Source organism: Arabidopsis lyrata (genome assembly GCF_000004255.2).
Source record: "Arabidopsis lyrata subsp. lyrata unplaced genomic scaffold ARALYscaffold_7, whole genome shotgun sequence".
In the NCBI taxonomy this organism is placed as follows: Eukaryota; Viridiplantae; Streptophyta; class Magnoliopsida; order Brassicales; family Brassicaceae; genus Arabidopsis; species Arabidopsis lyrata.
In genome coordinates, this window is record NW_003302549.1 from 11,851,025 (window position 1) to 11,877,914 (window position 26,890).

Sequence of the window (26,890 nt, forward strand, 5' to 3'; positions counted from 1 at the left end):
TTTAGAATATAGTGATTATATAATATATATAAATTTTTTGTAAATTGTATCATTTTATAGTTTACAATTGTTACTAAGTAATAATATACCATAAGACAATTTTTGTTTTATACAATTTTACTTTGGTCAAGATCATTCAATATGTATAATATTAGTAATGTTAAAAAAGTAATAAAATAAAGATTTAACCCGTATTGAAGCAACGGGTTAATGATGTTTTAATTCTTTTTGATTCAAACTCGTCCCATCAATTAACCATGTCCTGCGCAATATAACCATGTTTTACAATATAACCGTCTCATTATTTTAACTTTTTATATATGTTCAAATGTTCTTAATATTATAAGCTTTTTATTGATTTTAAATATTTAAATTATAATATTTAAAACTTCTTAGAAACTCATCCCGTTATATAACTCCGTCTAGCAATATAACTCATCTCGTGTTATATATTGTAACTTTTTATACATGTTCAGATGTTCATAATATTATAATTTTTTTATTGTTTTTAAATATATGAATTATATTATTTAACAATTTTTAAAAGTTTAAAATTTAATATTTCCGATAAAATTAAGTAGTTAAACTAAAAAACCGAATGAAAGGGTATATATTTTTAAATTTGGATGCTTATTAAGTTGAGCTACTTGTTCATTCGGGTTTTGATTCATTTAGATCTTATTTATAATATGATTCTGAATCAATATCTAAACATTTTAGCCGATACAGGACGTTGAACACACACTTTTTTTTTTATCAGTTGGGTAATATATATCCGTTTTAAAAATTTCGAATCCTAATATATGGAGAAAAAGTTTGAGATTTTTTTAACTTTATGTATTATATGATGATTCAAAGGAGTTAAAAAATGTTCAAACAAAGATGATAGGAGAATTGTAAATCAAATCTTTCGAAATATCTATATTTTTAAATATGGAATATCAAGTTCATAATTTCGGATATGTTTTGACCCGATCCAAAAAAGATATGAACTATCCGATGTAAGATTTATGAAGAAAATTTCTTATCGGAACGAATACCAAATTTGTCGGATAACAATTTAATCTATTCGCTAACAAATATACTTAAAAATATTATTATAGATATTTATAGGGTCGGGTAGAAGGATTTCAAAATATGGGGATAAATAAACATTATAAAGTTATGAGTAGAAAACGACAATGTATTGCGTGGTTCAGTTGCATGATACCTACACAATTCAGCCAATAAGTAGATGTCAAATGTCAAAAGGTTACGTTAGATATATATGTAAATGTATGTATGTCAGTCTATGTTATGGTCGTTAGAATTTGTCCTATTGTTTAAATTTGATGGGGCCATTATAATATATACAATACTTCAGTCCAGTCGCCGAAATAGTTTTGCATGAATCATGATGTACTTTCATTAGTCTTTGTTCTTAGAATATTAGACTATTCATGTAAATTATTATGTAATTCCATGAATACTCTTATATAGGATAACCAATAAATTTTTATATTTAGGTTTGTAGTTTTTTTTTTTTTTTTTGGTTTTACGAATCTTTAAATCTCTCTATAAGAATAACATCCCTTATATCTTTGTATCTTATAAAGACCATTGTTAAAGAATTAGTTTGAAAGTTAAAAAGAATAGAAATATATGATGTGATGACTGCTAACTTTTTATCATTATGGTAAAAGGTATATATATATATACCGCTAATATGTGTATATGACTACTAACTATAAAAGCGACAAAATTTAAGTAACCTCTTACCGTTACCTTCTTTTAATTACTATTCATGTAAACCCACAATGGAATCAGCGGAGCTTATGACACAAACACGAAAGAGTATTCTGTGTACATTCAGCAGCTCATGATCATCTTGGCCATTCTATTAAAGCCCATTGATATCAATATGGGTCTAATGAAAAAGGAGCCTGTTAATCGATAAGCCCGTTTGTTAATGGAAATATTTTCTTTAATATATATTTTCAGTGGTTACATATAATTTACAGACATAATTAAGGATGATGTCAGGAATCGGGATTATGATCATCAAAAGAAGTTTGGTTCTGATTTAGAAGGTTAAACCAAATGGAGTGAAGTATCATATGAAACACATCGTACTTTCTAGGTTTAGGGCTCCACAAGAAATGTCTCTGAACCATCTTCACGTTACTCTGCATCTTCAGATATCTCCTCATAGGAATCTCCAACAGTATCTCCTTCAGCCGTGGAATCTCCTTCTCCGGCACAACCACTGAGAACGCTGACCAATCCAGCACATCGCTGAACGGTAACATGAAGTTATCAGCGATCACTACGGGGACACACTCGTAGTATATAGCCTCAACGATTCGTGGACTGTTCACTTCGTAACCCATTGGACAAAGACAGTATTTGCTTGATTTCATGTGTTGTACGTAAGTCATTTTCCTAGCTACGTTGTGTGGAAGCGGACCGTATATTTTCATGTCATCGTCTTTGTTTCTCCAGTGTTTTAGAAGCTTTGGTCGGACACGACCGTGGAGGTTTCCAGCGAAGAAAGCGAGGATGGGACGTTGAGAAACTCTGTTTCCGTTTCCGATGTTGCGGAGTGGTTTCCCGGCGTTTCTTATGGATGTTTCCGGGAGAGAAACGTCTTTCCCCGGGATGAAGATTCCGTCTGCTAAGTCTGCATTGCAGAGAGCTTTAATAGTGTTTCTTCTTAGCTCTGGGTGCTCGTTCACTGTGTAAGGACCCTGCACAAGGAGGATTTTGGAAATAGAGATCATGACATAAAAAAGAGTGAAGTAATTGTTTATTAACATAGAAACATTTTCGATACCCAATCATGGCAAGCGACAAGGAAATGATCTGATCCGTGAGTGCGGTTCCAGAAAGGGTATTTGGTGGAGAGCATGTTGACGTAGTCTCTAAGAAAAATCGACAAAGGTTTAATGTTATGTGATCCAGGGACAAAGATACTTGTCTGAAGCTGCTTCACACTATATGGCATGTAGAACAAGTGAGCCCTCTCAGGGTTCTTTGTGACAAACTGTGTGTTTGACTCCATTAGCTTCATAAACCAACCTTCTGAAGCATATATACCGTTCAAATGCGGTTGGTGGAAGATGGGTTTCTCTCCGTCAGGATATATGTAAACCTTCAGGATTAGTTCCATAAGCTCATAGCTCCTGAAATAACGTAAAAACATGTGTTAATTACTTAGGTTTAAACGCACTCTGGTCCTTGTGAAGTTGTTTACCTTTTGAAAACAGAGAGATTTCGAAACAATGGAGCAAACAGATCCGTGTCATTGATGATCTCCGGGGCACGCTGAATCTCGAGTTTTGCATAAGTAAGAGCTTTCTTCGGTGGCAAGGAAAGAGCACGTCTCTGCTCAATTCCATTTGAGTGAGTTTAGAGAAAACACAAAGAAACTTAAAACCTCTTAAGTCTGATATAACCTGACCTCTGAGGAAGATAGAACACGTGGTTGTGCTGGTGGAGGATCAGGGAGAATCAGTTCGTCTTTCGTCTTCTTTCTTTTCTTCCTTTTTCGCCTTTTCCTCAAAATAACGGTTCCACTTGCCTCAGAAGCATTCAATTGTACTATAGGTGTTCTTGTTCTAAGAGCATGGAGATTTTCAACTTTTGCATCACTACTAACAATTTGGATATTCAAATGCAGAGAACCATTCAAATAAATAGGCGAAGAAGACTCGGTTTCTTCTTCATCAGAGAAGACTGAAAACGTCGGTGTATGAAGCAGAACAACAATGGTGGTCATTATAGAACCAAGAAGAAACGCATTTCTCCATTTGATCCTTTGTCTCCTGAAACCCCTAATTAATTCCTTAATCGAATCCTCTATGAATAGCCGCAAAGGGCTTTTGATATTCACCATCTTATAAATAAAACCCCTCAATTCCTAATTTCATCGAGATCGAAATCAAAATTCTTCTATGCGTGATGAGCACTCCATCACAAATTATGCTATTAATCTCCGACTCAAATTCACAAACCCTAATTTCGCAATAGATCAATACCTGATCATCCAAAAAAAACGAAAAATCCATTTGAGATTCTAGTAACTGCAAGAAAAAAATAAACCCTAATTCTACAAACGGACACGTACCTTGATCTTTGCGATTCGTGAAGTTGGGATTTTGGCTGACGGAGAAGAATGGATCGGAGATTTCTCGATCCAGAGAGGAGAAATGTGGATGGAGGTTATGGTTAAGTAGATGGTAACGGTAATTAATGCTATGTATTTTCCCTCCGTATTATTAGCTTAAGTTGCCTATAATTAACCTTTACTATATTCTAATTTTAGGAATAATTAGAATCGGATCTAATCGTGTTTTTAGTGTAAGCTGACGTGTGCACTACTACATCAGTCTAAAGTCTAAAACCCTTCTCGCGTAATTCAATGGCAACCATTTGTTTATTTGTATATTTCCATGACTAAGTTTTCTTTTTGTAATTGACCCAAAAAAAAAAAAAAGACTTTTCTTTTTTTGTGAATTATATATCCATCACTTGGTTAAGAAACAGAATTGAAAAGCGGGAAAAGAAAAAAAAAAAAAAAAAAGAATTGTTGGTTTAGTGCGATAGTGATAACAAAGATAATAATTTGATACGAGATTAGGTAACGTATTGTTGAGATTGTGAAACGAAGATTCTTCTGTCATATGCCGAATTGACATTTCCTAGAAAGCTACGGATCGGAGACGACAAAATGGCTTTGGTTGGTGGTGCCTTCTAAGACACGACCCGCATCTAGCTATCACATGGGATTGAAGGGCTCTTGACGTTGTTTGTCGGCCTTACACGCTGAGCTGTTATTAGTTTTGTTGTGGACAATATGTAGTACACTGCATCTCCATTTTCAGATCAAATTGTGTCTACTCCTCCAAAATAAGTTTTCGTCTTTTCAAATCATCTTTTTCAAATTATCTTTATTTATCTCACATAGCTTAAATGTTAAAACTATTGGAATTTTCTTTTCTTATATAACCACTAGTATATAACCATGTTCTAAAAGTCGACCGCCTAGGCGCTAATCAGGTGGAGACCGCGACGATTTTGTCCAAATCGGTAAAAAAAATCGGTAATCCGATTTTTGTCCGCCTAGACCGCCTAGACGGCGCCTAGCCTAATTTTTTTTTTTTGGATCTAAAATACAAAACGTCTCACTTATATTCATAATTTGTATAAAAATCATAACTTTAACCTTAAATTCTTGTTTTCATGTGTTTAATACAATTTTTAAAACAATATTATATAAATTTCTTATTTATAATGGATTAATATGTTTTTAAAATATTAAATAGCCTTAAAACTAGTCCCCGATTAATCCCCGTTTAATCTCAGATTTTCTTGTTAAGCGCTAGGCCCACCCTCACCGCCCGACTAGCGCCTAACGATTTTTTGAACATGGGTATATACTGTGCAAACATGGTTGTCCACCGAAGGCATCCCTTGATCAAGTGAATATTTATTTACTTATAAATTATTTTACAAAATATTCATCTAACTTAATTTTACAAGCTCTTGGTCGTGAGAAAAGCTAACAAATGTTCACATGCATTTTATAATGGGGTTTTTAGTAAAGTAGACACTTTTCTAAAAGTTATTTGGGAAATAGGTAGTTTTTTTAGAAATAGGAGGAATAGACACTTTTTTTTGCTTTTGTGAGATAGAAGATATGTGTAATAGAGTAAATGACAAAACAAGTGTCAAATACAATTCTACCCTTTGTGTTGTGAGAAATAACTTTTGATGTGGGTCCAAATTTTTAGGAATAATAGATCAAATACTATTTTTTAGGAATAATGGATAAATTTATTTTTTTTATTTTCTTTAATTTGTATATTTTTCTATCACCAACATTATAAATAACATTTTGTATACTACTGTTTGTACACCCGTTTGTACGCTATTGTTTGTACACCCGTTTGTACACTAATGTTTGTACACCCGTAATTTACACTAATGTTTGTACACCCGTTTGTACACTATTCAATTGGAGTAATGTTTGTACATTCATACATAATGTACACTAATGTTCGTACACCCGTTTGTACACTATTCAATTGAAGTAATGTTTGTACATTCATACGTAATTTACACTAATGTTTGTACACCTGTTTGTACACTAATGTTTGTACACCTGTTTGTACACTAATCTCGTACACTATCATTCTTTACATTAACACTTGACAAAAATGATTCTCTCATTCTAGACGTGGTGTACAAAATATGTGAAAGTGTACGATGTTGTAGACAATCTCATCGTTTATGTGATTGTAGTTTGTGAAAGTTGTTGGTGTCGGATCCCGCACCAGAAGTACGAGACCAACCAAAGATTGCCACGTAATCAAGATAATGGCCCATAAAGGATGAAGCCCATTGGACCCGTGAGCTGGAGGGACGGTCGAAGTGGTTGTCACCATTTCGAGAATCCGAAGTGACTGCACTGTGACACGAGTTCGGTGTGGAAGACACGGGTAAGTCGGTTCAAGGACACTTGGGCCAAAAGAGGCGAGGCCCATGAAGATCAGAGTCAACTCAAATTCAAACGTTGAATATTAAAGCCAAAGAATCAAAACGGACACATTTAAGAAGAAATAATTGTACTTAATTGCTCATTTTAATGTCGTTTATCTAGGTATAAATATAGAGGCCAATGGCCATGTAAAGGAGGGCTTCCTCTCAAGAGAGAAATACTATAGCAATTTTCGTATCAATTCATAAGTTTTTACATATTCATTTTTGTCCCTAAGGAATAATCTTTCCTACTTAACAAAATACTTGAGTGTGTGAATCCGACATCCACATTTTGGCGCCGTCTGTGGGGAAATTAAGTTCTTGAGTGGTCAGATTTTTTCTTTATCACACTTCCGAGATAAGCAACAATGTCCGGAGGAGACGCTGCTGAGACATCATTGGCCGAAACCCTCAAAGCTATGCAGCAAACCATGTCGGACATATCACAAAAGTTCTCGGATGTGGAAAAGGCCGTCGATACGTTGCAAACATCCCAGATATCTCTTAGTCAAAACGTCAATAATATACAAACTCGTGTTCGCTCTTTAAGTGCAGGAAACCCGGTGGGAATCCGAAGAGGGATATTCAACTCGCCAAGTTCCGCTGCACGAAATGAAACCAGCGGATAAACAACTCCCGGTGCTACTAATAATGTAGCTCAGACGTCGGAAGAAGAGACGCAGCTCGGGGATGAAGAACAACTTGCAGCTCAGTACGAGCAGGAGAACCTCGACCAGTTCGAGACCATGAGGAAGGTTAGCCAGGAATTAAAAGAAATGAAATCAAAATTTCATCAGGCTACAAGGTCGGAGCCAGACATCAATCGAGTCATTGAAGAAGCTAGGCGAACCCTTTTTATCCCGCGAATTGCAAGTTTGAGGATCAAAGATTCCCGGAAGCTCAAGTTGGACCCTTACAGCGGATTGGAGGATCCAAAAAGCTATCTCGCAGCTTTTCTGATCGCTGCTGGAAGAGTCGAATTGGATGAAGCTGATGAGGATGCAGGTTACTGCAAGCTTTTTTCGGAGAATCTGTGTGGCCAAGCTCTAATGTGGTTCACCCAATTAGAGCCGGGTTCGATCAGCAATTTCGACGAACTATCAGCCGTGTTCTTAAAGCAATACTCTATCCTTATGGATAAAAGCGTTTCGGATGCCGATCTTTGGAACTTAACGCAAGGATCTAATGAGTCACTTCGAGTTTTCATCACCAAATTCAAAGGAGTGCTGTCAAAGCTCCCAAGAATCTCACAGCAATCAGCTTTATCTGCCCTACGAAAAGGATTGCGACATGATTCAAGGTTTAAAGAAGACATAATACTTCATAAACCAGACACAATTCAGGATGCACTCTTTCGCGCGAACAATTGGATGGAGGTAGAGGACGAAAAAGAAAGTTTTGCCAAAAGAAATAAGCAAGAAAAGCCAGCAATCACCGTCCCTGCCAGAAAGTTCGAGCCTAGGGAGAGCAAAGGACCAAAGAGGTTTGGGTCGCAACCCTTCAACAATACCGTCGGGAAGCAATTCCAAGGGAAAGGAAGATCAAACACTTGGGTCCGTGATGAAAGTCTATATTGCGACATTCATAAAGTAACCGGACATTTAACCAAGGATTGCAGCGTTCTTAAAAAGCACCTCGCAGAGCTTTGGGCTAGTGGCGATCTTTCTAAATTCGATATAAAAGATTTTGTGAAGGAATACCACGAAGCAAAGGAAAACTCTAAAGATCAAGATTCCAAAAGACCGAGGTTATCCAAGGAGGAAGAACCAAGGAGTTCGAAGGGTAAGATCAATGTGATTCTAGGAGGTTCCAGATTTTGCGGAGATTCAATAAGCTCCATTAAAAAACATAGACGAAATGTCTTACTCAAAGCAAGCTTGAGCGAAGAAATTGATTTTCAAGGTGCTTCAATATCATTTAACGAAGAAGAAACGCGGCATCTCGAAAGGCCGCATGACGATGCTCTAGTCATTACTCTTGATGTCGCAAACTTCGAAGTATCAAGGATCCTTATAGATACAGGCAGTTCGGTCGACTTGATCTTTTTAAGTACTCTAGAAAAAATGGGAATCAGCCGAGGAGACATAGTAGGACCCCCATCTCCGTTAGTTGCGTTCACAAGCGAGTCAGCCATGTCTCTCGGAACAATCAAGCTACCGGTCCTTGCCAAGAAAGTATCGAAGATCGTGGACTTCGTTGTCTTCGATAAGCCCGCAGCTTACAACATCATCCTTGGAACTCCCTGGATTTATCGAATGAAAGCAGTTCCCTCTACATACCATCAATGTATCAAATTTCCAACATCAAATGGGGTGGAAACAATTCAGGGAGATCAAGAAGCTTCTCGGACGTGTTACTTAGCTAGCCACCGTTTGAAGATCCAATAGCAATTAACAAAGCCCGCAAAAGAAGGACTAAGGCAAAAATTTCCTAGTGGGCAGGAAAAAGAGGATGTGGTAGTAGAAGTGGTATTGGAAGAAGACAAACCAGATCGGAAAATTCGAATTGGAGCAACGTTGACTGGCCAAATAAAAGAAGCTTTGATCGAACTCTTAAGGAAAAACAAAGCATCATTTGCATGGTCAGCAGCGGACATGCCTGGCATAAATCCGAGTATAATTTGTCATGAACTAAACGTGGATCCAAGCTTCAAACCGGTAAAACAAAAAAGAAGAAAGCTTGGAGGGGAGCGGGCAAAAATAGTAAACGACGAAGTGGATAAACTTTTGAAGATAGGGTCCATAAGAGAAGTGCAATATCCGGAGTGGATAGCAAACACTGTCGTTGTCAAGAAAAAGAACGGGAAAGATAGGGTTTGCATCGATTTTATAGACCTGAATAAAGCATGTCCTAAAGATAGTTTCCCGCTCCCGCATATAGATCGACTTGTAGAGTCCACCGCTGGAAATGAGCTGTTAACGTTCATGGACGCCTTCTCGGGTTATAATCAGATAATGATGAACCCCGATGATCAAGAAAAGACGTCATTTATCACAGATAGAGGTATCTACTGTTACAAGGTAATGCCTTTTGGTTTGAAAAATGCAGGAGCAACTTACCAACGATTGGTGAACAAAATGTTTCACAATCACCTCGGGAAGACTATGGAAGTCTACATAGATGATATGTTGGTTAAATCATTGAAGAAAGAAGATCATGTTAAACATTTGGAGGAATGTTTTGATATTCTCAATAAATATCAAATGAAGCTGAACCCGGCGAAGTGCACATTTGGAGTCCCATCCGGAGAATTTCTTGGTTATATCGTGACAGAAAGAGGGATTGAAGCCAATCCAAATCAAATTAACGCCTTTCTAAACATGCCATCTCCAAGAAACTTCAAAGAAGTACAACGGTTGACTGGGCGGATTGCGGCTTTGAATCGTTTTATCTCGAGATCAACAGATAAGTCGTTGCCTTTCTACCAAATTTTAAAAGGGAACAAAGGATTCCTTTGGGATGAGAAGTGTGAAGAAGCTTTTGGGCAGCTTAAGACATACTTAACCACTCCGCCTATACTGTCCAAACCGGAAATGGATGAAAAACTTTACTTGTACGTATCAGTTTCAAACCACGCGGTTAGTGGAGTCTTGGTTCGGGAAGACCGTGGGGAGCAAAAACCAATTTACTACGTGAGCAAGTCGATGACGGATCCGGAAACCAGATACACAATGATGGAAAAACTCGCACTCGCGGTGGTAACTTCGGCTCGGAAGCTGCGTCCATATTTTCAATCCCATCCGGTTGAAGTATTAACTAACCAACCACTCCGAACAATACTTCATAGTCCAAGTCAGTCCGGACGTTTGGCGAAATGGGCGGTGGAATTAAGCGAGTACGACATAGAATTCAAAAGCCGGATCAGTATGAAGGCTCAGGTCTTAGCAGACTTCCTGACCGAACTACCAATACCTGGAACGATAGAGCAACCGGAGAACCAAACTTGGAAATTACACGTAGACGGGTCTTCAACAAAACAAGGATCCGGAGTGGGAATCAAGTTGGAATCTCCAACATCAGAAATTCTAGAACAATCATTCCGATTGTTATTCAATGCCTCCAACAACGAGGCAGAATACGAAGCCCTTATTGCCGGACTTCGACTAGCACAAGGAGTTGGAGCTAAGGAAATATTGGCTTATTGCGATTCGCAATTAGTAGTTAACCAATTTAATGGAGACTATGAGGCCAAAGATTCAAGAATGGAAGCATACCTCGAAGTGGTGAAGGATCTATCTAAAAATTTCTCGAAATTTGAATTAATCCGTATACCTCGGGGAGAGAATACAACTGCAGATGCACTTGCCGCATTGGCGTCAACATCAGATCCTGAGTTAAAGAGAGTTATTCCAGTAGAATGCATCTCGGAGCGAAGCATTCAAGACAGCAAGGAAACCCTCGTCGTTACAAGGTCTCGAGCAGCGGCACGCGACCGTGGCGAACCAGAGATCGAACCGCCACCCAGCAAACGCAGGAAATCAAAGGGACCAAATACATCTAACAAGGAACCCGTCGTCTTAGCTGAAGAAGTAGTTCCAGAAACAATGTCAGAAACCGAGCCATTAATCGAGGAGGATATTCTTGAACCAAACGAGCATCCCGAACAGAGCCACGAATATTTCACAAAATTGACCAAATTCCGGCTAAAGACTGGGGGGCTGACTGGAGAGAGCCAATAAAGCACTACATCATGACAGGTGAGCTCCCAAAGAATAAATGGCAGGCCAGGAAAATGAAAGTCGTTAGCGCGAAATTTTGTCTGTCGAAGGATGCGTTATATAGACGAGGTGTCAGTGACCCTTACCTATTATGCATTTTTGGGCCCGAAGTCGAAATCGTAATGAGCGAAGTGCATGAAGGATTATGTGGGAGTCATTCATCAGGAAGAGCTATGGCTTTTAAAGTTAAAAGAATGGGGTATTTTTGGCCCACTATGATCACAGATTGTGTTAAGTTCGCCCAAAGATGCAAGCGTTGCCAACTCCATGCACCATTGATCCATCAACCGTCGGAATTATTCTCCTCCATTTCCGCCCCATACCCGTTTATGAGGTGGTCAATGGACATCATTGGGCCATTGCACAAATCAACTCGAGGTGTATAGTACCTTTTAGTCCTTACGGATTACTTTTCAAAATGGATTGAAGCTGAGGCGTATGTCGGTATCAAGGATTCGGCGGTGCAGACCTTTATTTGGAAAAACATTATATGTCGACATGGAGTTCCATACGAAATAGTCACTGATAATGGACCGCAATTCATTTCACACGAGTTTGATGCCTTTTGTGCGGACTGGGGAATCAAAGTTAGTTATTCTACTCCACGATATCCGCAAGGAAACGGTCAAGCCGAAGCCGCGAACAAGACGATATTAAGCAATCTCAAGAAACGCTTAAGTCATCTAAAGGGAGGATGGTATGAAGAACTCCAACCCGTCCTGTGGGCTTATCGTACAACCCCTAGGCGACCTACAGGAGAGACTCCATTCTCTTTGGTTTATGGCATGGAAGCGGTAGTACCAGCTGAACTCAATGTGCCCAGACTTCGTCGAACAGAAGCACCGTTAAATGAGGAAGAAAATTCAGCAATGCTTAAAGATTCTCTAGACACCATAAATGAAAGGCGTGATCAAGCTCTAATTCGGATCCAGAATTACCAACAGGCAGCAGAACGGTATTACAATTCAAAGGTTAAAAGTAGGCCATTCTTCGTGGGAGATTACGTATTAAGACGCGCCTTTGACAACAAAAAAGAAGAAGGTGCTGGAAAACTCGGTATTAATTGGGAGGGACCTTACATTATTACCGAGGTGGTTCGAAACGGCGTTTATAGGTTAAAAGACCTAGAAGACAATCCAGTCAAGCGACCTTGGAATGTGATCAACTTAAAGAAGTTTTATGTTTAAAAGCTACAGGCATTGTTTATGTACATGAACTACGGTGTGGCTTGATCCCGAGATGGGTACGTAGGCAGCTCGAAAACGAGTTCAGCTATTAATAAAAATTTGTTTCTTTATTAAAGGAGAAAGGTTCGGCTAAGCGAACATACAAGGAATTGGAAATAAAGCGTTATTTTAGAAGACGGAATGTCCCTCATCGTACACTTTGGATTATGAAAACCTTGTTGACGAGCAGAACACTTCAACTCCTTGACCAGCAAGATCGAGGATTGGCATCATGCAGTCCGGAATTCGAGCAAAGTCTGAAATTCCAAGTTCAATCCACTCTCCGGGGTGAGATTCAAGGATGTGAAGATCTCTTGACACCGTAGTAAGCCTACGTTGCATCCGGTTGATCCTCTTCCGAAGTCTCCTCTTTTCCGACATAAGCTTCCGGTGTTGAAGCTCAAGTGCCTCTATGAACGCCGTCGCTGTTCCCTGGTCTCTGATTGAGAGATCCCTGATCAAAGCACATGGGGCTCGGATCTGAGATCTCGAGAAGCCGCGAAGTGGAGGAGGCTGCCTGCTTGGCTCATTTGGAACATCTTCGTTTATCATTCCGATTCTGGTGAAGTCGGGCATAGATTCTGAACAGCGAAGATTGAACTCCATACCTACTAAAATGAAAAGAATGGTGAGGAGTAAAGGGAAATTGAGACAACAATTTATAGAAAAAGTCATATCCCTAACAAGCTGCGGATTCTATCCAAAGAATGGAATGATTCGCGGAGAGATTTATGCCCTCGAATGGATCCTGCATTAAAAGACGCATCTCCAAGAATATTTGGAAAGAAAGGAAAGTAGCAAATATTTCCATAAAATTAAAAGGGGCCGAAGCCCATTACGAGTTTTAAAAAAAAAAAAAAAAGAGAAGAAGTGAAGAAAGTAAAGAACATTTATGGGAGAGGCTCAGGAACAGGCTCCTTCATCGCCGGTTTAGTCTTCAAAGTGGACGCCTTGTTTTTGGCATCCACTTCGGAACGATCCCGAATGCGTTTCCGGCAGTTGCTGGCCTCCTCCTCCAAGTCCTCTTCCTCTTCACTATCGGATGGAACGGCGAAGACTGGGGCGTTCACGGGACCCGGGACTCCTCTAGCACGGAGATACATCCGAAGCATCTTCGGGATCTCAGCAACGGAATCGAAGTTCCGCCACTCCCATTGAAAGGGATCACTCTCCAAAGCCCGTATCTTCCTCTCCACCCGAGCAATGCGAGCCTCGAGTGTTTGCCTTTTGAGGCCCAGCCGCTGCCTCTCTTCACATAAGCGACGGTGCTTGTCGGCGACCTAGCATAAAGATGAGTGAATAAAATGAAGCAAAAAGTTTTTGAGTCAAAAACTTTAAATATTTACCTTGTCGATGAAGTCGCAAGCCTCTTTCTTCTCCTTTGAAGGGAAGTGAAAGACGGCGTGAGGAAAGAGAACGCCGGCCGGTTCAAATCCGTCGCCGGACAAGAAAAGTGGGCTGCCGGGATTGATGGGGGCTACTCCTTCGTTTTCCATTCTTAAAGTATTTCTCAAGTAAGATTCTAAAGCCATGCTTAAATAAAGCTTAGAAGTATGTAAGCCTTTATTTATAAAGATTTAGGGTTTGTCTTGGAACCATAAACCTAATAATGGTAGTGTGTCCGAGTGGTTTAAACCATTTTTGGAAATCGAGAAAAAAAAGCACTTTTTGCATTAAAGACGAGCCGTTTTCCTTACTTATAAGAAGGGAAAGGGCAACCGTCGCATTTACTACAAAAGTTTCTAAGGCCCAAGCCCAGTAAGTTTATCGAGTTGACTAAACCCGAAGTGGGGAACTCGCTTTAAGCCGAGCTCAGTTCTCGCATACTAAAGAGAAAGGTCTGATCAGCCTAAAAATCTCGAAAGCATTGCCACAAGGCCACAAAAGGTTAAAAAGCGGACTTTGCAAACCCGCATATAATTTTAACCAAACCCCCTTGGGTCACAACCTAGAAAGGTTTAAAAGCCTCATCAGGCAAATATCTTGAAAAAATAATAAAGCCTCCTTAGGCCAAAAACAATAAAGCCTCCTTAGGCCAAAAATAAGTTTGGAATTAAGTCTTAAAATTAAAGGGACAATCCCCAATTTAAAGTGGACACAGCCACTACGGAGTGATCTCCACCTCGGACTCCGGCTCAGCAACCAGAGTTTCATTCACCTCCTTGACTGGTGCTTGATCAGATGAAGCTCCCTGACCACCCTCCGCGGTACAACCAACCTCCGGAGTGACCTCCGGTACCACAGGAGCTGCGGGCGGGACAATGCCTTCCGTCTCGCTGGAACCTGGAAAAAATAATTCCAGTCAATCAAAGGTACAAGGTAAGAAAAGGTAAGCCTCAGGAGACAAGCGTTACCTGCCCAGTCTAAACCCGATTCACTTATAGGAGGTGATTCAGTAAAGAATTCCTCGAAGTCAAGCGGGTTGAAGGTCGAAGTGGGAAGAGCTGCCAAGCGACTCCGTTTTTCAGAAAGATTAGTTGACAGCTCAGTCCTCTCTTGCTCCTCAGAGAAATCTGCTTCATGGATTTGATCCAGCAGAATCAGGTTGCTTTCATGCTCTTTGATGTCTGACTCTAAGTCCGACCTAGCCTTCTCAGTTTGCATGAAGCGAATGGCCCCTTGGATCAACTCCATCCCGCGTCCCTTAACCTCCTTTCTGGCCTTCGATGCCGACCTTGCCAACTCAGAATCACGCAACTTGGCTAGCGCCTTGTATTTCGCGTAAAGCTCGATAAGTTGGTTGTTCAGAGTGTCGGCGGTTGATTCGGATTCATGAAGTCTACCCTGAACACCAGAAAGTTCGTCCTGGAGTTTGTAATTCCGGTCGTAGTAGTCTTGCAGCTCCCCTTTTACCTGCGCCAGCTCGGATGTTAACCTGTCGACCTTATCCTCCAGATCGTGCTTGGAGCCAGCAGAAGAATTGAGTTCAGCCTCAAGAGCTGAGAATTTCTTCTTCCACATATCAATCTCCTTCTCCCGTCCAATGACCAACCCTTCGTAATGTTCGATCATGTCGTTAAGTTCGCTATGAGCCTGGTATCATACATGAACCCGGGATGGCGAGTCAGTTCGCAGAATGGCAATACATTAAAAACAAAAAAAAAAGAAAGGAAGAAAACGGAACTAACCCGAGATGAATGATAAGCGTGAAGCAAATAGCGTTCACGAATTGCAGGGCGCCATTTGTTGAAATCTGGCAAGACCGAACCCGAACGGGTCTTGAAGCATCGGAAGACGCTTCCTTCTGTCTCCATAGCTGCGAAGAAGGAAGAATTGTAAAAATTGGAATTTTAATAAAGACAAAAAGTTTAAGCATGTGCAAATCACCAAACCTGAAAGCGATTTGACTTGAGGGACAAGAGCAGGCTTCAGTCTCGAGGAAGCATCTCGAGATTCAGAATCTCCACTTTTAGGGGATGCACTCCGAGCAGTCTTTTCGCTGATGGGCTGGGAAGAAGAAGACATGTCAACAGGTCGGGGAGGACCCATTGGTTCAGTAGGAGGGGAGGATCGAGGTGAACGGTCAGTCCGGGCCCTTGATTTCTCCCTTCGCGGAGACGAGTCATCACGGGACGACTTGTCCCTCTTCTTACGAACCAAATTTTTAAGTGGTTCGTTGCTGAAATCGTCTCGGGGAGGACGAGGAGAATCACGACGAGGAGACCGCTCTCTCCGAGGAGAACGCTCGTCGCGGCGCTCGCGGCGAGGTGTTAACCTATAAGCAGCAACGGATCTGGCTCCCTCGGAGCTGTTGTCATCGACCAGCAGGGTCCTGCTGTAATCTTTTTTGTCAATGGCGGTCGCAAGGAACGCCTTGTTTTCATCACAAGCCTCTGCTATCGGCTTGGAGAGCTTCTTACGCTGGGCAGCGAGGGCCCGAGCTGACATTCCCTGAGTTGAGGGAGGAGGCGGAAGACGATGAAGTAGATTGGGAGGACTCATCCTGAGTTTCCGGTTGGTCTCGACGATCCGGTCGAGGGTGAAAGAATTCCAAAGGGTTTCCCCTTCAAGGATTGTTTTGAAGAACTTGACAAATTCTTCGGTCGGGAGAGTTGAAGCGATGAAAGCTGCGAAATGAAACAACGAATTCGGTCAGTAAAAAATAATAATAAACAAATAAAGGAATATACGACCTAGTCTCTACCAGGTTTCGCAGACCACTTCGATGGGAGTACATCGGAAAGATTCCCAATCGAAGCGGGAGTTTTCTTAATCAGAAACCAAGGATGGTGCCAGTTCTTATCCTTGTTCGGGAGGTGCGAGATGACGTTTCTATTGGCATTTGGATACGCTGAGAAGTACCCAGTTTTCTTTGATGAACTCCTTACGCTTAGGAGTTCATTCAGCTCGGGGACTCCAATGACGTAGTCGGCCTCCGCCGCAACGGTTATAATCCCGAGGATGGTTCGGAGGAGATTGGGGGTTAATTGAGGTAAAGCGATCTCGAGAGCCGCCAAGAATCGAACTAGGGCTTCGGGAAGGGGGAAGGTCAATTCGCAGCCCTTAAAGTAAATTTCATAAACGCAAAAGTAGCCAACACGGTGGTTCTCCGGGGATTCCGTAGGATCGGCTATTTGCGCCTCCGCTATAATTCCATGGGGAATTTGACAAAGCCCCTTCAATCGCTCAAGGGATTGAAGAGTACAGGTGGATTTGTAATGAGGACCGGCGATGTCGTTAGGACGAGTGCATTCGTCATTACTAGAACGCCTCTCGTCGTAAGACGGAGATTCAGGTCTTTCAGAATCAGAAGTCATCGAATAAAAATGAAAAAATTCAAGATCCGGCGAAGAAAGGTTTTTGGTGAAGGAACGAAGAGAGAGGTTTTGATTAAAGTACAAAAGTAAAAGAAGAGAGTAATGGTGAAAAGAAGTTACCTCAAGCTAATGATGAAACCGCCTCGGAAGTCGTGTGGGAAGTGGGAAGGTTTTTCCCGTTTTAATAGTAATTAATCAATATACGGTCATAATGATGACAGATGTCACTCGGTTAAAAATGGCTAGTGCCGAAATTAAAGGAGTGATGAGATTTTCGGCGGGAAATCAGAAAGATTCTCGAGCGCAATCTTTGGCCACTTGAGCATTTAAAGTCCTCCGAATTGGAATAGCACTTCGAAGAACTTGGGGGGCTAATTGTTGGTGTCGGATCCCGCACCAGAAGTACGAGACCAACCAAAGATTGCCACGTAATCAAGATAATGGCCCATAAAGGATGAAGCCCATTGGACCCGTGAGCTGGAGGGACGGTCGAAGTGGTTGTCACCATTTCGAGAATCCGAAGTGACTGCACTGTGACACGAGTTCGGTGTGGAAGACACGGGTAAGTCGGTTCAAGGACACTTGGGCCAAAAGAGGCGAGGCCCATGAAGATCAGAGTCAACTCAAATTCAAACGTTGAATATTAAAGCCAAAGAATCAAAACGGACACATTTAAGAAGAAATAATTGTACTTAATTGCTCATTTTAATGTCGTTTATCTAGGTATAAATATAGAGGCCAATGGCCATGTAAAGGAGGGCTTCCTCTCAAGAGAGAAATACTATAGCAATTTTCGTATCAATTCATAAGTTTTTACATATTCATTTTTGTCCCTCAAGAATAATCTTTCCTACTTAACAAAATACTTGAGTGTGTGAATCCGACATCCACAAAAGTATTGTCTACAAATATGTGAAAGTATTGGATTAGTTCAAAGATCTATTATCTCATTGTTTCATGTACACCATTAATATCATGTACACCATTAATATCATGTACACCATACATCGTATTTTATAGTTGTACACTATTATAGATTGTAGTTTGTACAATGTCATATCCAGTATATCAATTCTTACATCATGTGAGTATCATAAATTAATTTTTACATTATCATAGTACACTACCGTTTGTACACTATCTTTACATTATCATGTACACCGTCGGGTTGAGATTAAATATAAAAATTGTTATGTATCCAAAAAATATAGCAAAATTGGACTTTTTAGATTCATAAAAAAAATTAAAGATTAATATGTTATTGTGGTAATTTTTTTTTATGAAGAATTTTTATCAACAAAGTGAAATTATTTAAGTGAAATAGAAGAAAGAGAAAAATAAAAGTTTTTGACTAAGTCAATTATGTCATTATGTGAGTACATAAAAACAAAAAAGGATAAATATGTCATTTACTAATATCTCTATTAGAGAGAAAGGTGTATTAGAGAGGAAAGAGAAAAATATCTACTTTTCTAATTTTTTAAAAAAGTACCTAATTTACAAATTATTATTGGAAAAAGTGTCTACCTTACAAATTTTCTCTTTTATAATCTGAGGAGATAATACATATGCATCTCTCAACTCTTTGAACTAATCCAATACTTGTGTGATTTAAGACTTATTATTAGAAATGACATTAATTAATTGAGTGGAACAGGGTGGACGAGCAAGGACCGGACATGATTGACGGTCTTAGCCTTGTCAGGACAGCCATGGCCATCACCGTACTGATAAACACACTGAGCCACACGTCCAAGATTAACCGCAGCTCCTACGAAACCTTGATGCAAGTTACAACTCCTTTTCTCCAAGTTTAAGTCATCCCAAGCCACACCAATCGTTCCTTGAATGTCTATACGCGCGTGACTCTGCCTCCGAAGCTCCCGTTTCCTGCATGTGACATTGTACGGATTTCATAGTGTCGCCTCTCGCTAATTCCTCCTGTTAAAACAACTCTATTTAGGACGCTTTGAACACAAATTTCAAACATATAATTTGTCTGAGTCCCCAAAAAAGTTTGTTTACAATCTAATCGCTTATGATCTGTCAAAAAATTATATATTGTACGTTGTGAAACCATGACTGACCGAAGAAGTGGCGAGATCGTTAGCGAGACGGAGGATGGTGGCGGAGCTTCGAACTACAGAGTGATTGTAGGAGACAAGAATGTCTAAGGCTTGGTCGGAGAAGAGACAGAACAAGTGTAGAAGTATTGTAGGGACTGAACTTGAGATCCAACCATTTTGCATGTATTCTTCGAAGTTAGGTTTGTAACCACTTTTGTACCACATTGCCTCTTTCAAAAACGTTGTACACATATCTGCCCACTAAAAAGACAAAAATCATTTATAAAGAGATGTAGAGAAAAAATCATATAAATATTCATATATTGATAAAAAAAAATACTTGGTGACAAAAATATGAGAAAGGAAAACGAAATTCATTTATTTTCTATAAAATTGTTAGAAAACTTTGAAACTTAACAAAAGACTATTCGGTAGATAATTCATTGCTGCATCCTACGAGAACTTATAGCTAACTTCAACATATCACACAAATTATAGTGTCTATTATTTATTTTTATACTCTTATATAAACCACAAAATTGTGAACGGACCAACACCAATACACGCTAATTACATTACATAGATAAAATGCTGAGAATACGTACGGATTTTTTTGAGGTAAGGAATCACATTAAACCCTTTATCTCTGAGAACAAAATATCCAATCTGATTGATTTCGTTGACGAGGCAGAGAAAACATAACTTCATGTACTTGGGAAGTTCTTCAAGACGATTCACATCCCATCTGCATGATATATCGATTCACTGATGATTAAAAGCAAATATATATAGAACGAAATAGTTTGATATTATTTTCCATGGTATTGTTAGTTACTTTTCAACTATGGTTGTGAATAGTTGAAGCTCCTCCAATGTCCCATAAATATCGTATATATCGTCGATAGTTGTTATAAGCATGAAAACTTTTGTAAGCATTTGTCGGTGATATGCAAACTCCGGCTCATAGATTACTCCAACACTCGAGAAATAACTCTCCGTTATTCGATCTCTAACGAAATCGAGGTGTTTTGTTAATCCCGTCTTGCTCCACCAACTGCTTCACACATAGAAAAGATGAGCTATATAGAATTACACTTTATTATTATCTTTGAAAATTCTAAGATATAACGAATATTCTTGAAAGTCAAGTCACAGTTTTAACATATAAATTATGAAAAATCATGAAATTCCAACTAAAAACAATTAGTAGAGATTATTAGAGTTTAACACGTCTCTTTTCATTTCTATTGTGAGATTTTTAACACGTCTATCTTGAGATGATGGTTTTTTTTGCTCATTCATTTTTAGTTGGAATTCAAATTCTGAATCGGTTATACATGTATATGTTTACTAAAGTACTCTTAGAACATATGACGAACATGTTCTTTATATATTAATGATTTTCAGATTTCATGTATGATAACTCAAAGTCCACGAATCTTGAGTTACTTAATTCCTAACTTACCTAGAGAGAGATTTGAGCTCGTCTTGATGGATAGCTTGTACGAAATTGAAATCAAGTTTCGCGAATTCAAGCAAGATAGGGTTCAAGTCGTGTCTCTCTCCGTACACGTCTATGTACCACCTTGCTTCTAATCTTCCCACTCTCCGGTGGTACGGCATCTCTAAGGCATGGATCACCATCCTTCGAAGAGTGTAATATTTGTTCTCAGACTTATTAACCTCCACAAATTTTCTAAGTCGTTTTGTTGTATAGCATATGGTCTCTTTCAATTTAGTATCGATTCTGGTCGAGAGATATGAAGCTTCGTACAGTGAAAGAATACCCTTGATGTCTGTATCATCCAAATCATCTCCAATATTTCTGTCTAAAACATCTGCAAGATTGCAATATTAACAGCTGTAATTAGTTTATTATAATTTTTTTTTTCTTTTCTTAAAGTTCAAAACTAGAATATAGAGTCAGAACTGAAAACCAACATTTTTTTTTTTTTTTTTTTGAATAACCGCGGGTCTCCCAAAAGCTTTTTAGGCCCAAGGACTAATCCCACGAGGCTGGCAATTCCCCTATGTAAACCTGCCAGTGGCCATGCCTCGAACCCTGGTGGCGGAAGTCACAGTTGTGACCCCTTTACCACTAGGCCACAAGGCCCGGTTGAAAACCAACATTATATAATTCATTTTCGAAACTTCGAACTAAAAATTGAAAATTGAAAATTGAAAATTTGGATTCTATGTGAATAATCGTTTTTTTGTTTGCTTTCAACCTTCTGCGATACTAAAACCATGTTGCCGTAGGAGTCGGAACTCAAGGGCGGTCGCGTATAAGTCTTCCCAGCGATCTATCCGTTTTTGGTGTGCTCTCACATGTTTTACATGCACATTCGTTAGAGTCTTCTTGATTTCACGTTCAAAATGGTAAGAAACTCCAAGCCTCTGTAAAGTGTCAACGAGCTCTAGCTGTTCGAGTAAACCCTCAGTTTCATTGAGCATTTTACTCACTTCCTGCTTCAATAACATAACTCTCTCGATGTTGTCGGCCTCTTTCTGCATGATATAAACATAATATAATTATCACTATCTAACTTCCTGAATAGTAATAACACGACGTCATGTAGATTTTTATACGTACCACATATGTATTACCGAGCGAGAGGAGATACTCGTGCTCCCAAAGAGACGGTTGATAGTTTGCAGAGCGACGGGCTACAAGAGGCTGGGATGGTGTCTTTGACTCAGCCTTGCGAGTGAAACGCGGTTGAACATGTCGTTTAGGCATTTCTTTGCTTTGCTAATGATAACACTAAAGAGTTAAATAATTGGATGAACTCTTCTTTAGACTCCGCTATAATATTTTACTAGATTGTTACCCGCGGTACACCGCAGGTTGAATATTTTTATTATTTGTTATTTAATAATACAATAATAATTGGTTTTGTTTTATTTTGATTTTTTTTGGTGGTGATATATATATTTATGTATTATAGTTGGGATTGTGTTATAAGTTATCGATATTATTTGTGTATAACATGTTTTAATCGAGTCATATGTGTTACAGAGAAATTATTTCCTTTTATATTAATCGTCTAATCATTTATATCTAAAATCTGAGAATTATATTATGAATGCAAACAGATTGACATTTAACATATAAATGATTACAGAAAAATTATTTCCTTTTATATTAATCGTCAATCTGTTTGCATTCGTAATATAATTCTCAGATTTTAGATATCTTGTATTATATGATTTATTTAGATGTGAAGGATTTAAATAATTTTAATCAATATAAATTGCACGATAGTTTGATTTTATTAAGGAAAAATTAATTTTTGATCATGTAAATATGGCTGTGAATAGTTTTTTTCATATGCAAAAACTTATTGTTTGAGATAATAATATGTTTTAATTAATTAGTTTGCATGATATATATTGAACTTAATAACATAATTAACATGTTAATACAAAATAAGGTAACCTCTCATACATGCTGGGCTGTAGACAACAAAGTCCTTTAATGTTACTGGGCAAAAAAAAAAAATGCAAAAGAACCGGTCGGATTAGTTGATCTGAACCGGTAACGTACCGACCGGTTAACACAGATTTGATCTCGTTGGTACAGTGAAGACGGGTCATTTTCAATTCCGCGAAACACAATCAACCTAACTTCTTCTTCTCCATTTTCTTCATCTTCTTCTCCATTTTCTTCATCTTCTTCTTTAATCTCGTCTTCTTCAGCTCAAAACCTAAACCAAACAAAACCTTAACACCACTTCTTCTCTCGATCAATCAATCAGCGATTATTGACCTTTAATCGACCATAGATTTTTCCTTTAATCCTCAGAGAAAACGTAATCGAGTGAAGACGGGTCATTTTCAATTCCGCGAAAGACAATCAACCTAACTTCTTCTTCTCCATTTTCTTCATCTTCTTCTCCATTTTCTTCATCTTCTTCTTTAATCTCGTCTTCTTCAGCTCAAAACCTAAACCAAACAAAACCTTAAAACCACTTCTTCTCTCGTTTGGTCAATCAGCGATTATTCACCTTTAATCGACCATAGATCTTTCCTTAATCGTCGATCCCAATTAACATGGCTTCGAACGGCGCTTCTCCGGTATCTTTCTCACTCGATATCTGTCTGCTACAATTTAGTATCTTTATTTTGGCTCCTTTTCTAACTGACAGTCTTAAACTGACCCATTTTGTCAATTTCGGAAAATGCGTAGAGGATTGTTGATGCTACTGATAACAGCTTGGATAAGATTCCGCAGCAATTGGAATCGAGGGTTATCGGAACTTGCTTCTGGGACCTCTTATTCAAGCGAGTTGAAACTGTAAGTTCAATTTTTATTCTGACAAAAGTATATTCAATAGTTTGTAACTCAAATGATTTTCAGTGTTCTGAGCACAGCTAAACTTTTAATGACATAGCAACTGTACTGATTAGCTAATCGATTAATGTGTGTTTGTCTAGGAATTAACATAGAATCCGACTAATTGAAAGTTAGAAACTCCTCAACTTAGCATAAGCAGATCAAAAAATGAAGAGAAGGTAAGAGTACAGTTAGTGATTTTGGGCGGCATAAAGGACTTTATGATGATTATTTTGAAGTATCTAACCCTTGCTGTATATTGAATAGGAAGCTTCTACCATCAGAAGACATCAGGACAAAAACCTGAAACCAAGGAGAATAAAATCTACATCCGCATCTATGCAAGGTTAGTTTACACTTTCTTCTCACTGAAATGTAGTTTATAAACATCTACAACATTTTCATTGATGTTAAGCTAAGATTAATTGAGTAAAAATGAGAAAACTAAATGATTGTGCATCTGCTTGATTGATTGTACTTTATTCAATACATAAAAAGAAAGACATAACCAAATATGACGAAAGTAAGAGTGTTTAAAGAAGTCAAATATAGTTAGCACAATAACTGGAATTGAAAGTCGATTGATTGGTTGTTACTTTCTTTTGAACCATGAGACATTGAATCTGTGAAAAGGTAAGTAGATTGTTAGTCAAATATATGATTGATTGACTGGGGGTTTTGCTTACCATAAAGCAATTATATTATAAAATAAAATGGTAAACTAAACATACCTTCTTTGATAAGATTGTTTGACAAATAATGCAAGAAGCATTATGAGTCAATATTCTGAAAAACTTCTTTGAAAACAACATTAGTTGTTTGCTTTTGAATCTTCCCTTCTTTGTCTAGAATCAGAATTTTCAAACCTGTCTTTGAGGTAACCCTAGATAAAGCAACATATAGTTGCCCATGAGAAAACACTGGCTTAGGCAGATAGAGTCCAACCCTCTCTAGTGATTGTCCCTGACTCTTGTTGATAGTCATGGCAAATGCTAGTGATACTGGGAACTGTCTTCTACGCATCCGAAAAGGTAGCTTTGTATCGGATGGTGTAATATTGATTAATGAAATCAAAACAATATCACGAATTCTGTCTCCGGTTATAACTCTTGCTTGAAGAACACGTGGGGTCATCTGAGTTACCTGAAGCCGAGTACCGTTGCATAGACCACCTTTAGGATCAATATTCCTGAGTAACATTATTGGAGCACCAATCTTCAGACGCAAAGCATGGTGTGGCAAACCTGGTAGCCTGATACTGTTTAAGAAATCTGGTGTGATAACAGGATTTTTAAGTGAATCGGAATCTTCAGGATCAATACTATCAGCACTGTAAAAAACTTGCTCATCACCTGTTGAAAAAATAAAAAAAACCTTTTAGCTGTAAGAAAGACTTGAAGGAAATAATTTCACATAGCTAGTAAGCTATGACTAACCCTCCAACTTGTCTAACATATATTGGTTGATTGTGTGTACATCATCATTGGTTGGCGCCAGAATTGCTCTCTTTTGAAAAAATACTGGATCTTCAGTACCTTTTAACATAGCTGGATCTCCATATATCTCACGAGTAATGGATTCAATTGGATCTTTTGCTTCGGTAATCAGAAGTTCTTCAGGTATATCAATTAGAGCCTCACCATCATTAGGTTCCGCAATTCTACCATCACCAACAGCTAGAAGCCAATCACTGAATTCTTTGATGTCTTTTGCTTCTTCTACACTCAAATCCTTCTTAAGTAGCCTCATGTTCTTAGTAAGCTTTAGAACCTTACAGTGATCCCAAAGATAAGACGCATTAAGAGCTGCCATCACAATCTCAGCCCTGCCTGCACCAGCGATAACAGGTAGAACTTGTCTAAAATCACCTCCAAAGACAACAACCTTTCCACCAAATACTTTGCTATCTTTATTACCAATGATATCACAAAAACTCTTATCTAGAGATTCAAAACACCACTTGCTCATCATAGGTGCCTCATCCCATATAATAAGAGAAGCTTTCTTTATCAGATCAGCAAGATCAGACTTCGGCTTTATCCTGCACACTGAACTGCTATCAGGTGTAAGAGGTATGGCAAACCTTGAATGAGCAGTCCTTCCACCTTCCAACAACAAAGAAGCGATACCACTTGAAGCCACGTTTAGAACTATATCTCCTTTAGATCTAATAGCAGCTGAAAGTGTTTTCCAAATAAAAGTTTTTCCTGTACCTCCAAATCCATACACAAAAAACACTCCACCTAGATCATTGAATACTGCAGTGGTAATCTCATCATAAACACCTCTCTGCTCCGGTGTCATAATATCTATCCACTCAGCATGCTTTTCAGCCAATGATGTACGGTCATACCTCATTTCATCAACAATCAAACGGTTAGAATTATCTATACCTTCTCTAGTTGGCTTAGGAAAGTTTTGTATATCTTCAAGAGTACCTCCATTAGACAACATCATTTTTTCTAGTTCTTGAAGTGTGTAGTTCCTAATTTCTGCCTCTGTCAGATTCAAATCTGCATATAAAATAAATGGCAATGTCAAGAAAAAAATAGAATCATTGCTTATTTAACTGAGAAAATGGATATGATATAACTTAAGCAATTTCATTATTTATCTCACCTTGATTGTCAAACTCATTTCTCTTCTTCTGTTGAATATCTTCTGCTAGCAAATGCCACGTCTGTTCCCAAACATATTCTGGCCTAGATAGGGAATCAGATAGTAGCAACATAGCGAAGAAATTCCTCAAAAAACCACCAAAACAGAATTGACTCGCATCAACCAGACTGTCAATGAACACCTGGTCATCATCTAGAATTCCTCGTGCAAAACATGCTTCTTTGTAAGTTGGATAGACAACACCATTATATGTTTTAATGTCATCAAAACATGTAGGACCTCTGACGATGTTAAGAAGGACTCGTAGAAAATATTCATCTTCTAGCTTCCTGGGAACATAATTAATCCGACCTAAGGACCATCCTCTAGACCTCTTATTCCACAGCTTATTAGTTCCATCCCATGTAAAATATGCAGGTATCTCTGCATATAGGAGTTCTCGAGCACGCTTTCCATTTTTTCCAATTCCATCATTCCTATTCAATGTTAGCCATGCCATGAATTGAGAATCTCGATTGAGAATTCTGTCCAAAACATCTGATATCACCTCTTTTCCTTTAAAATAAGCTGGTTGCTTTCCTTCTACATGAAAAGATAGCTTCAGAACAGGTGTTGATTTATGCTGTATCGGAAACTTAAAAATTCTCCA

General features: G+C 38.7%; 3 protein-coding genes across 3 annotated transcripts; all 3 read right to left on the bottom strand.

Moving 5' to 3' along the window:
• Window positions 1-1,925: 1,925 nt before the first annotated feature.
• On the bottom strand, window positions 1,926-4,233 carry LOC9306204 (probable glycosyltransferase At5g03795). Its single transcript, XM_021020102.1, has 5 exons — window positions 4,106-4,233; window positions 3,440-4,016; window positions 3,233-3,363; window positions 2,813-3,161; window positions 1,926-2,726 (listed from the first exon to the last, which is right to left on the bottom strand). The coding sequence occupies exons 2-5, from the start codon at window positions 3,872-3,874 to the stop codon at window positions 2,019-2,021; spliced, it is 1,623 nt and encodes a 540-aa protein (XP_020875761.1). The 5' UTR covers window positions 3,875-4,016; window positions 4,106-4,233; the 3' UTR covers window positions 1,926-2,018.
• A 10,334-nt stretch (window positions 4,234-14,567) lies between these two features.
• On the bottom strand, window positions 14,568-17,220 carry LOC110226040 (meiosis-specific protein ASY2-like). The gene is made up of 5 exons (XM_021016546.1): window positions 16,608-17,220; window positions 15,796-16,530; window positions 15,592-15,719; window positions 14,820-15,496; window positions 14,568-14,763 (listed from the first exon to the last, which is right to left on the bottom strand). The coding sequence occupies exons 1-5, from the start codon at window positions 17,218-17,220 to the stop codon at window positions 14,568-14,570; spliced, it is 2,349 nt and encodes a 782-aa protein (XP_020872205.1).
• A 1,542-nt stretch (window positions 17,221-18,762) lies between these two features.
• On the bottom strand, window positions 18,763-22,105 carry LOC9306205 (tricyclene synthase, chloroplastic). Its single transcript, XM_021016547.1, is given in 8 exon segments — window positions 18,763-19,070; window positions 19,072-19,161; window positions 19,308-19,549; window positions 19,895-20,031; window positions 20,122-20,340; window positions 20,752-21,124; window positions 21,515-21,794; window positions 21,880-22,105. Coding segments are annotated over 8 exon segments (1,698 nt in total). The 5' UTR covers window positions 22,027-22,105; the 3' UTR covers window positions 18,763-18,860.
• Between the last annotated feature and the right edge of the window lie 4,785 nt (window positions 22,106-26,890).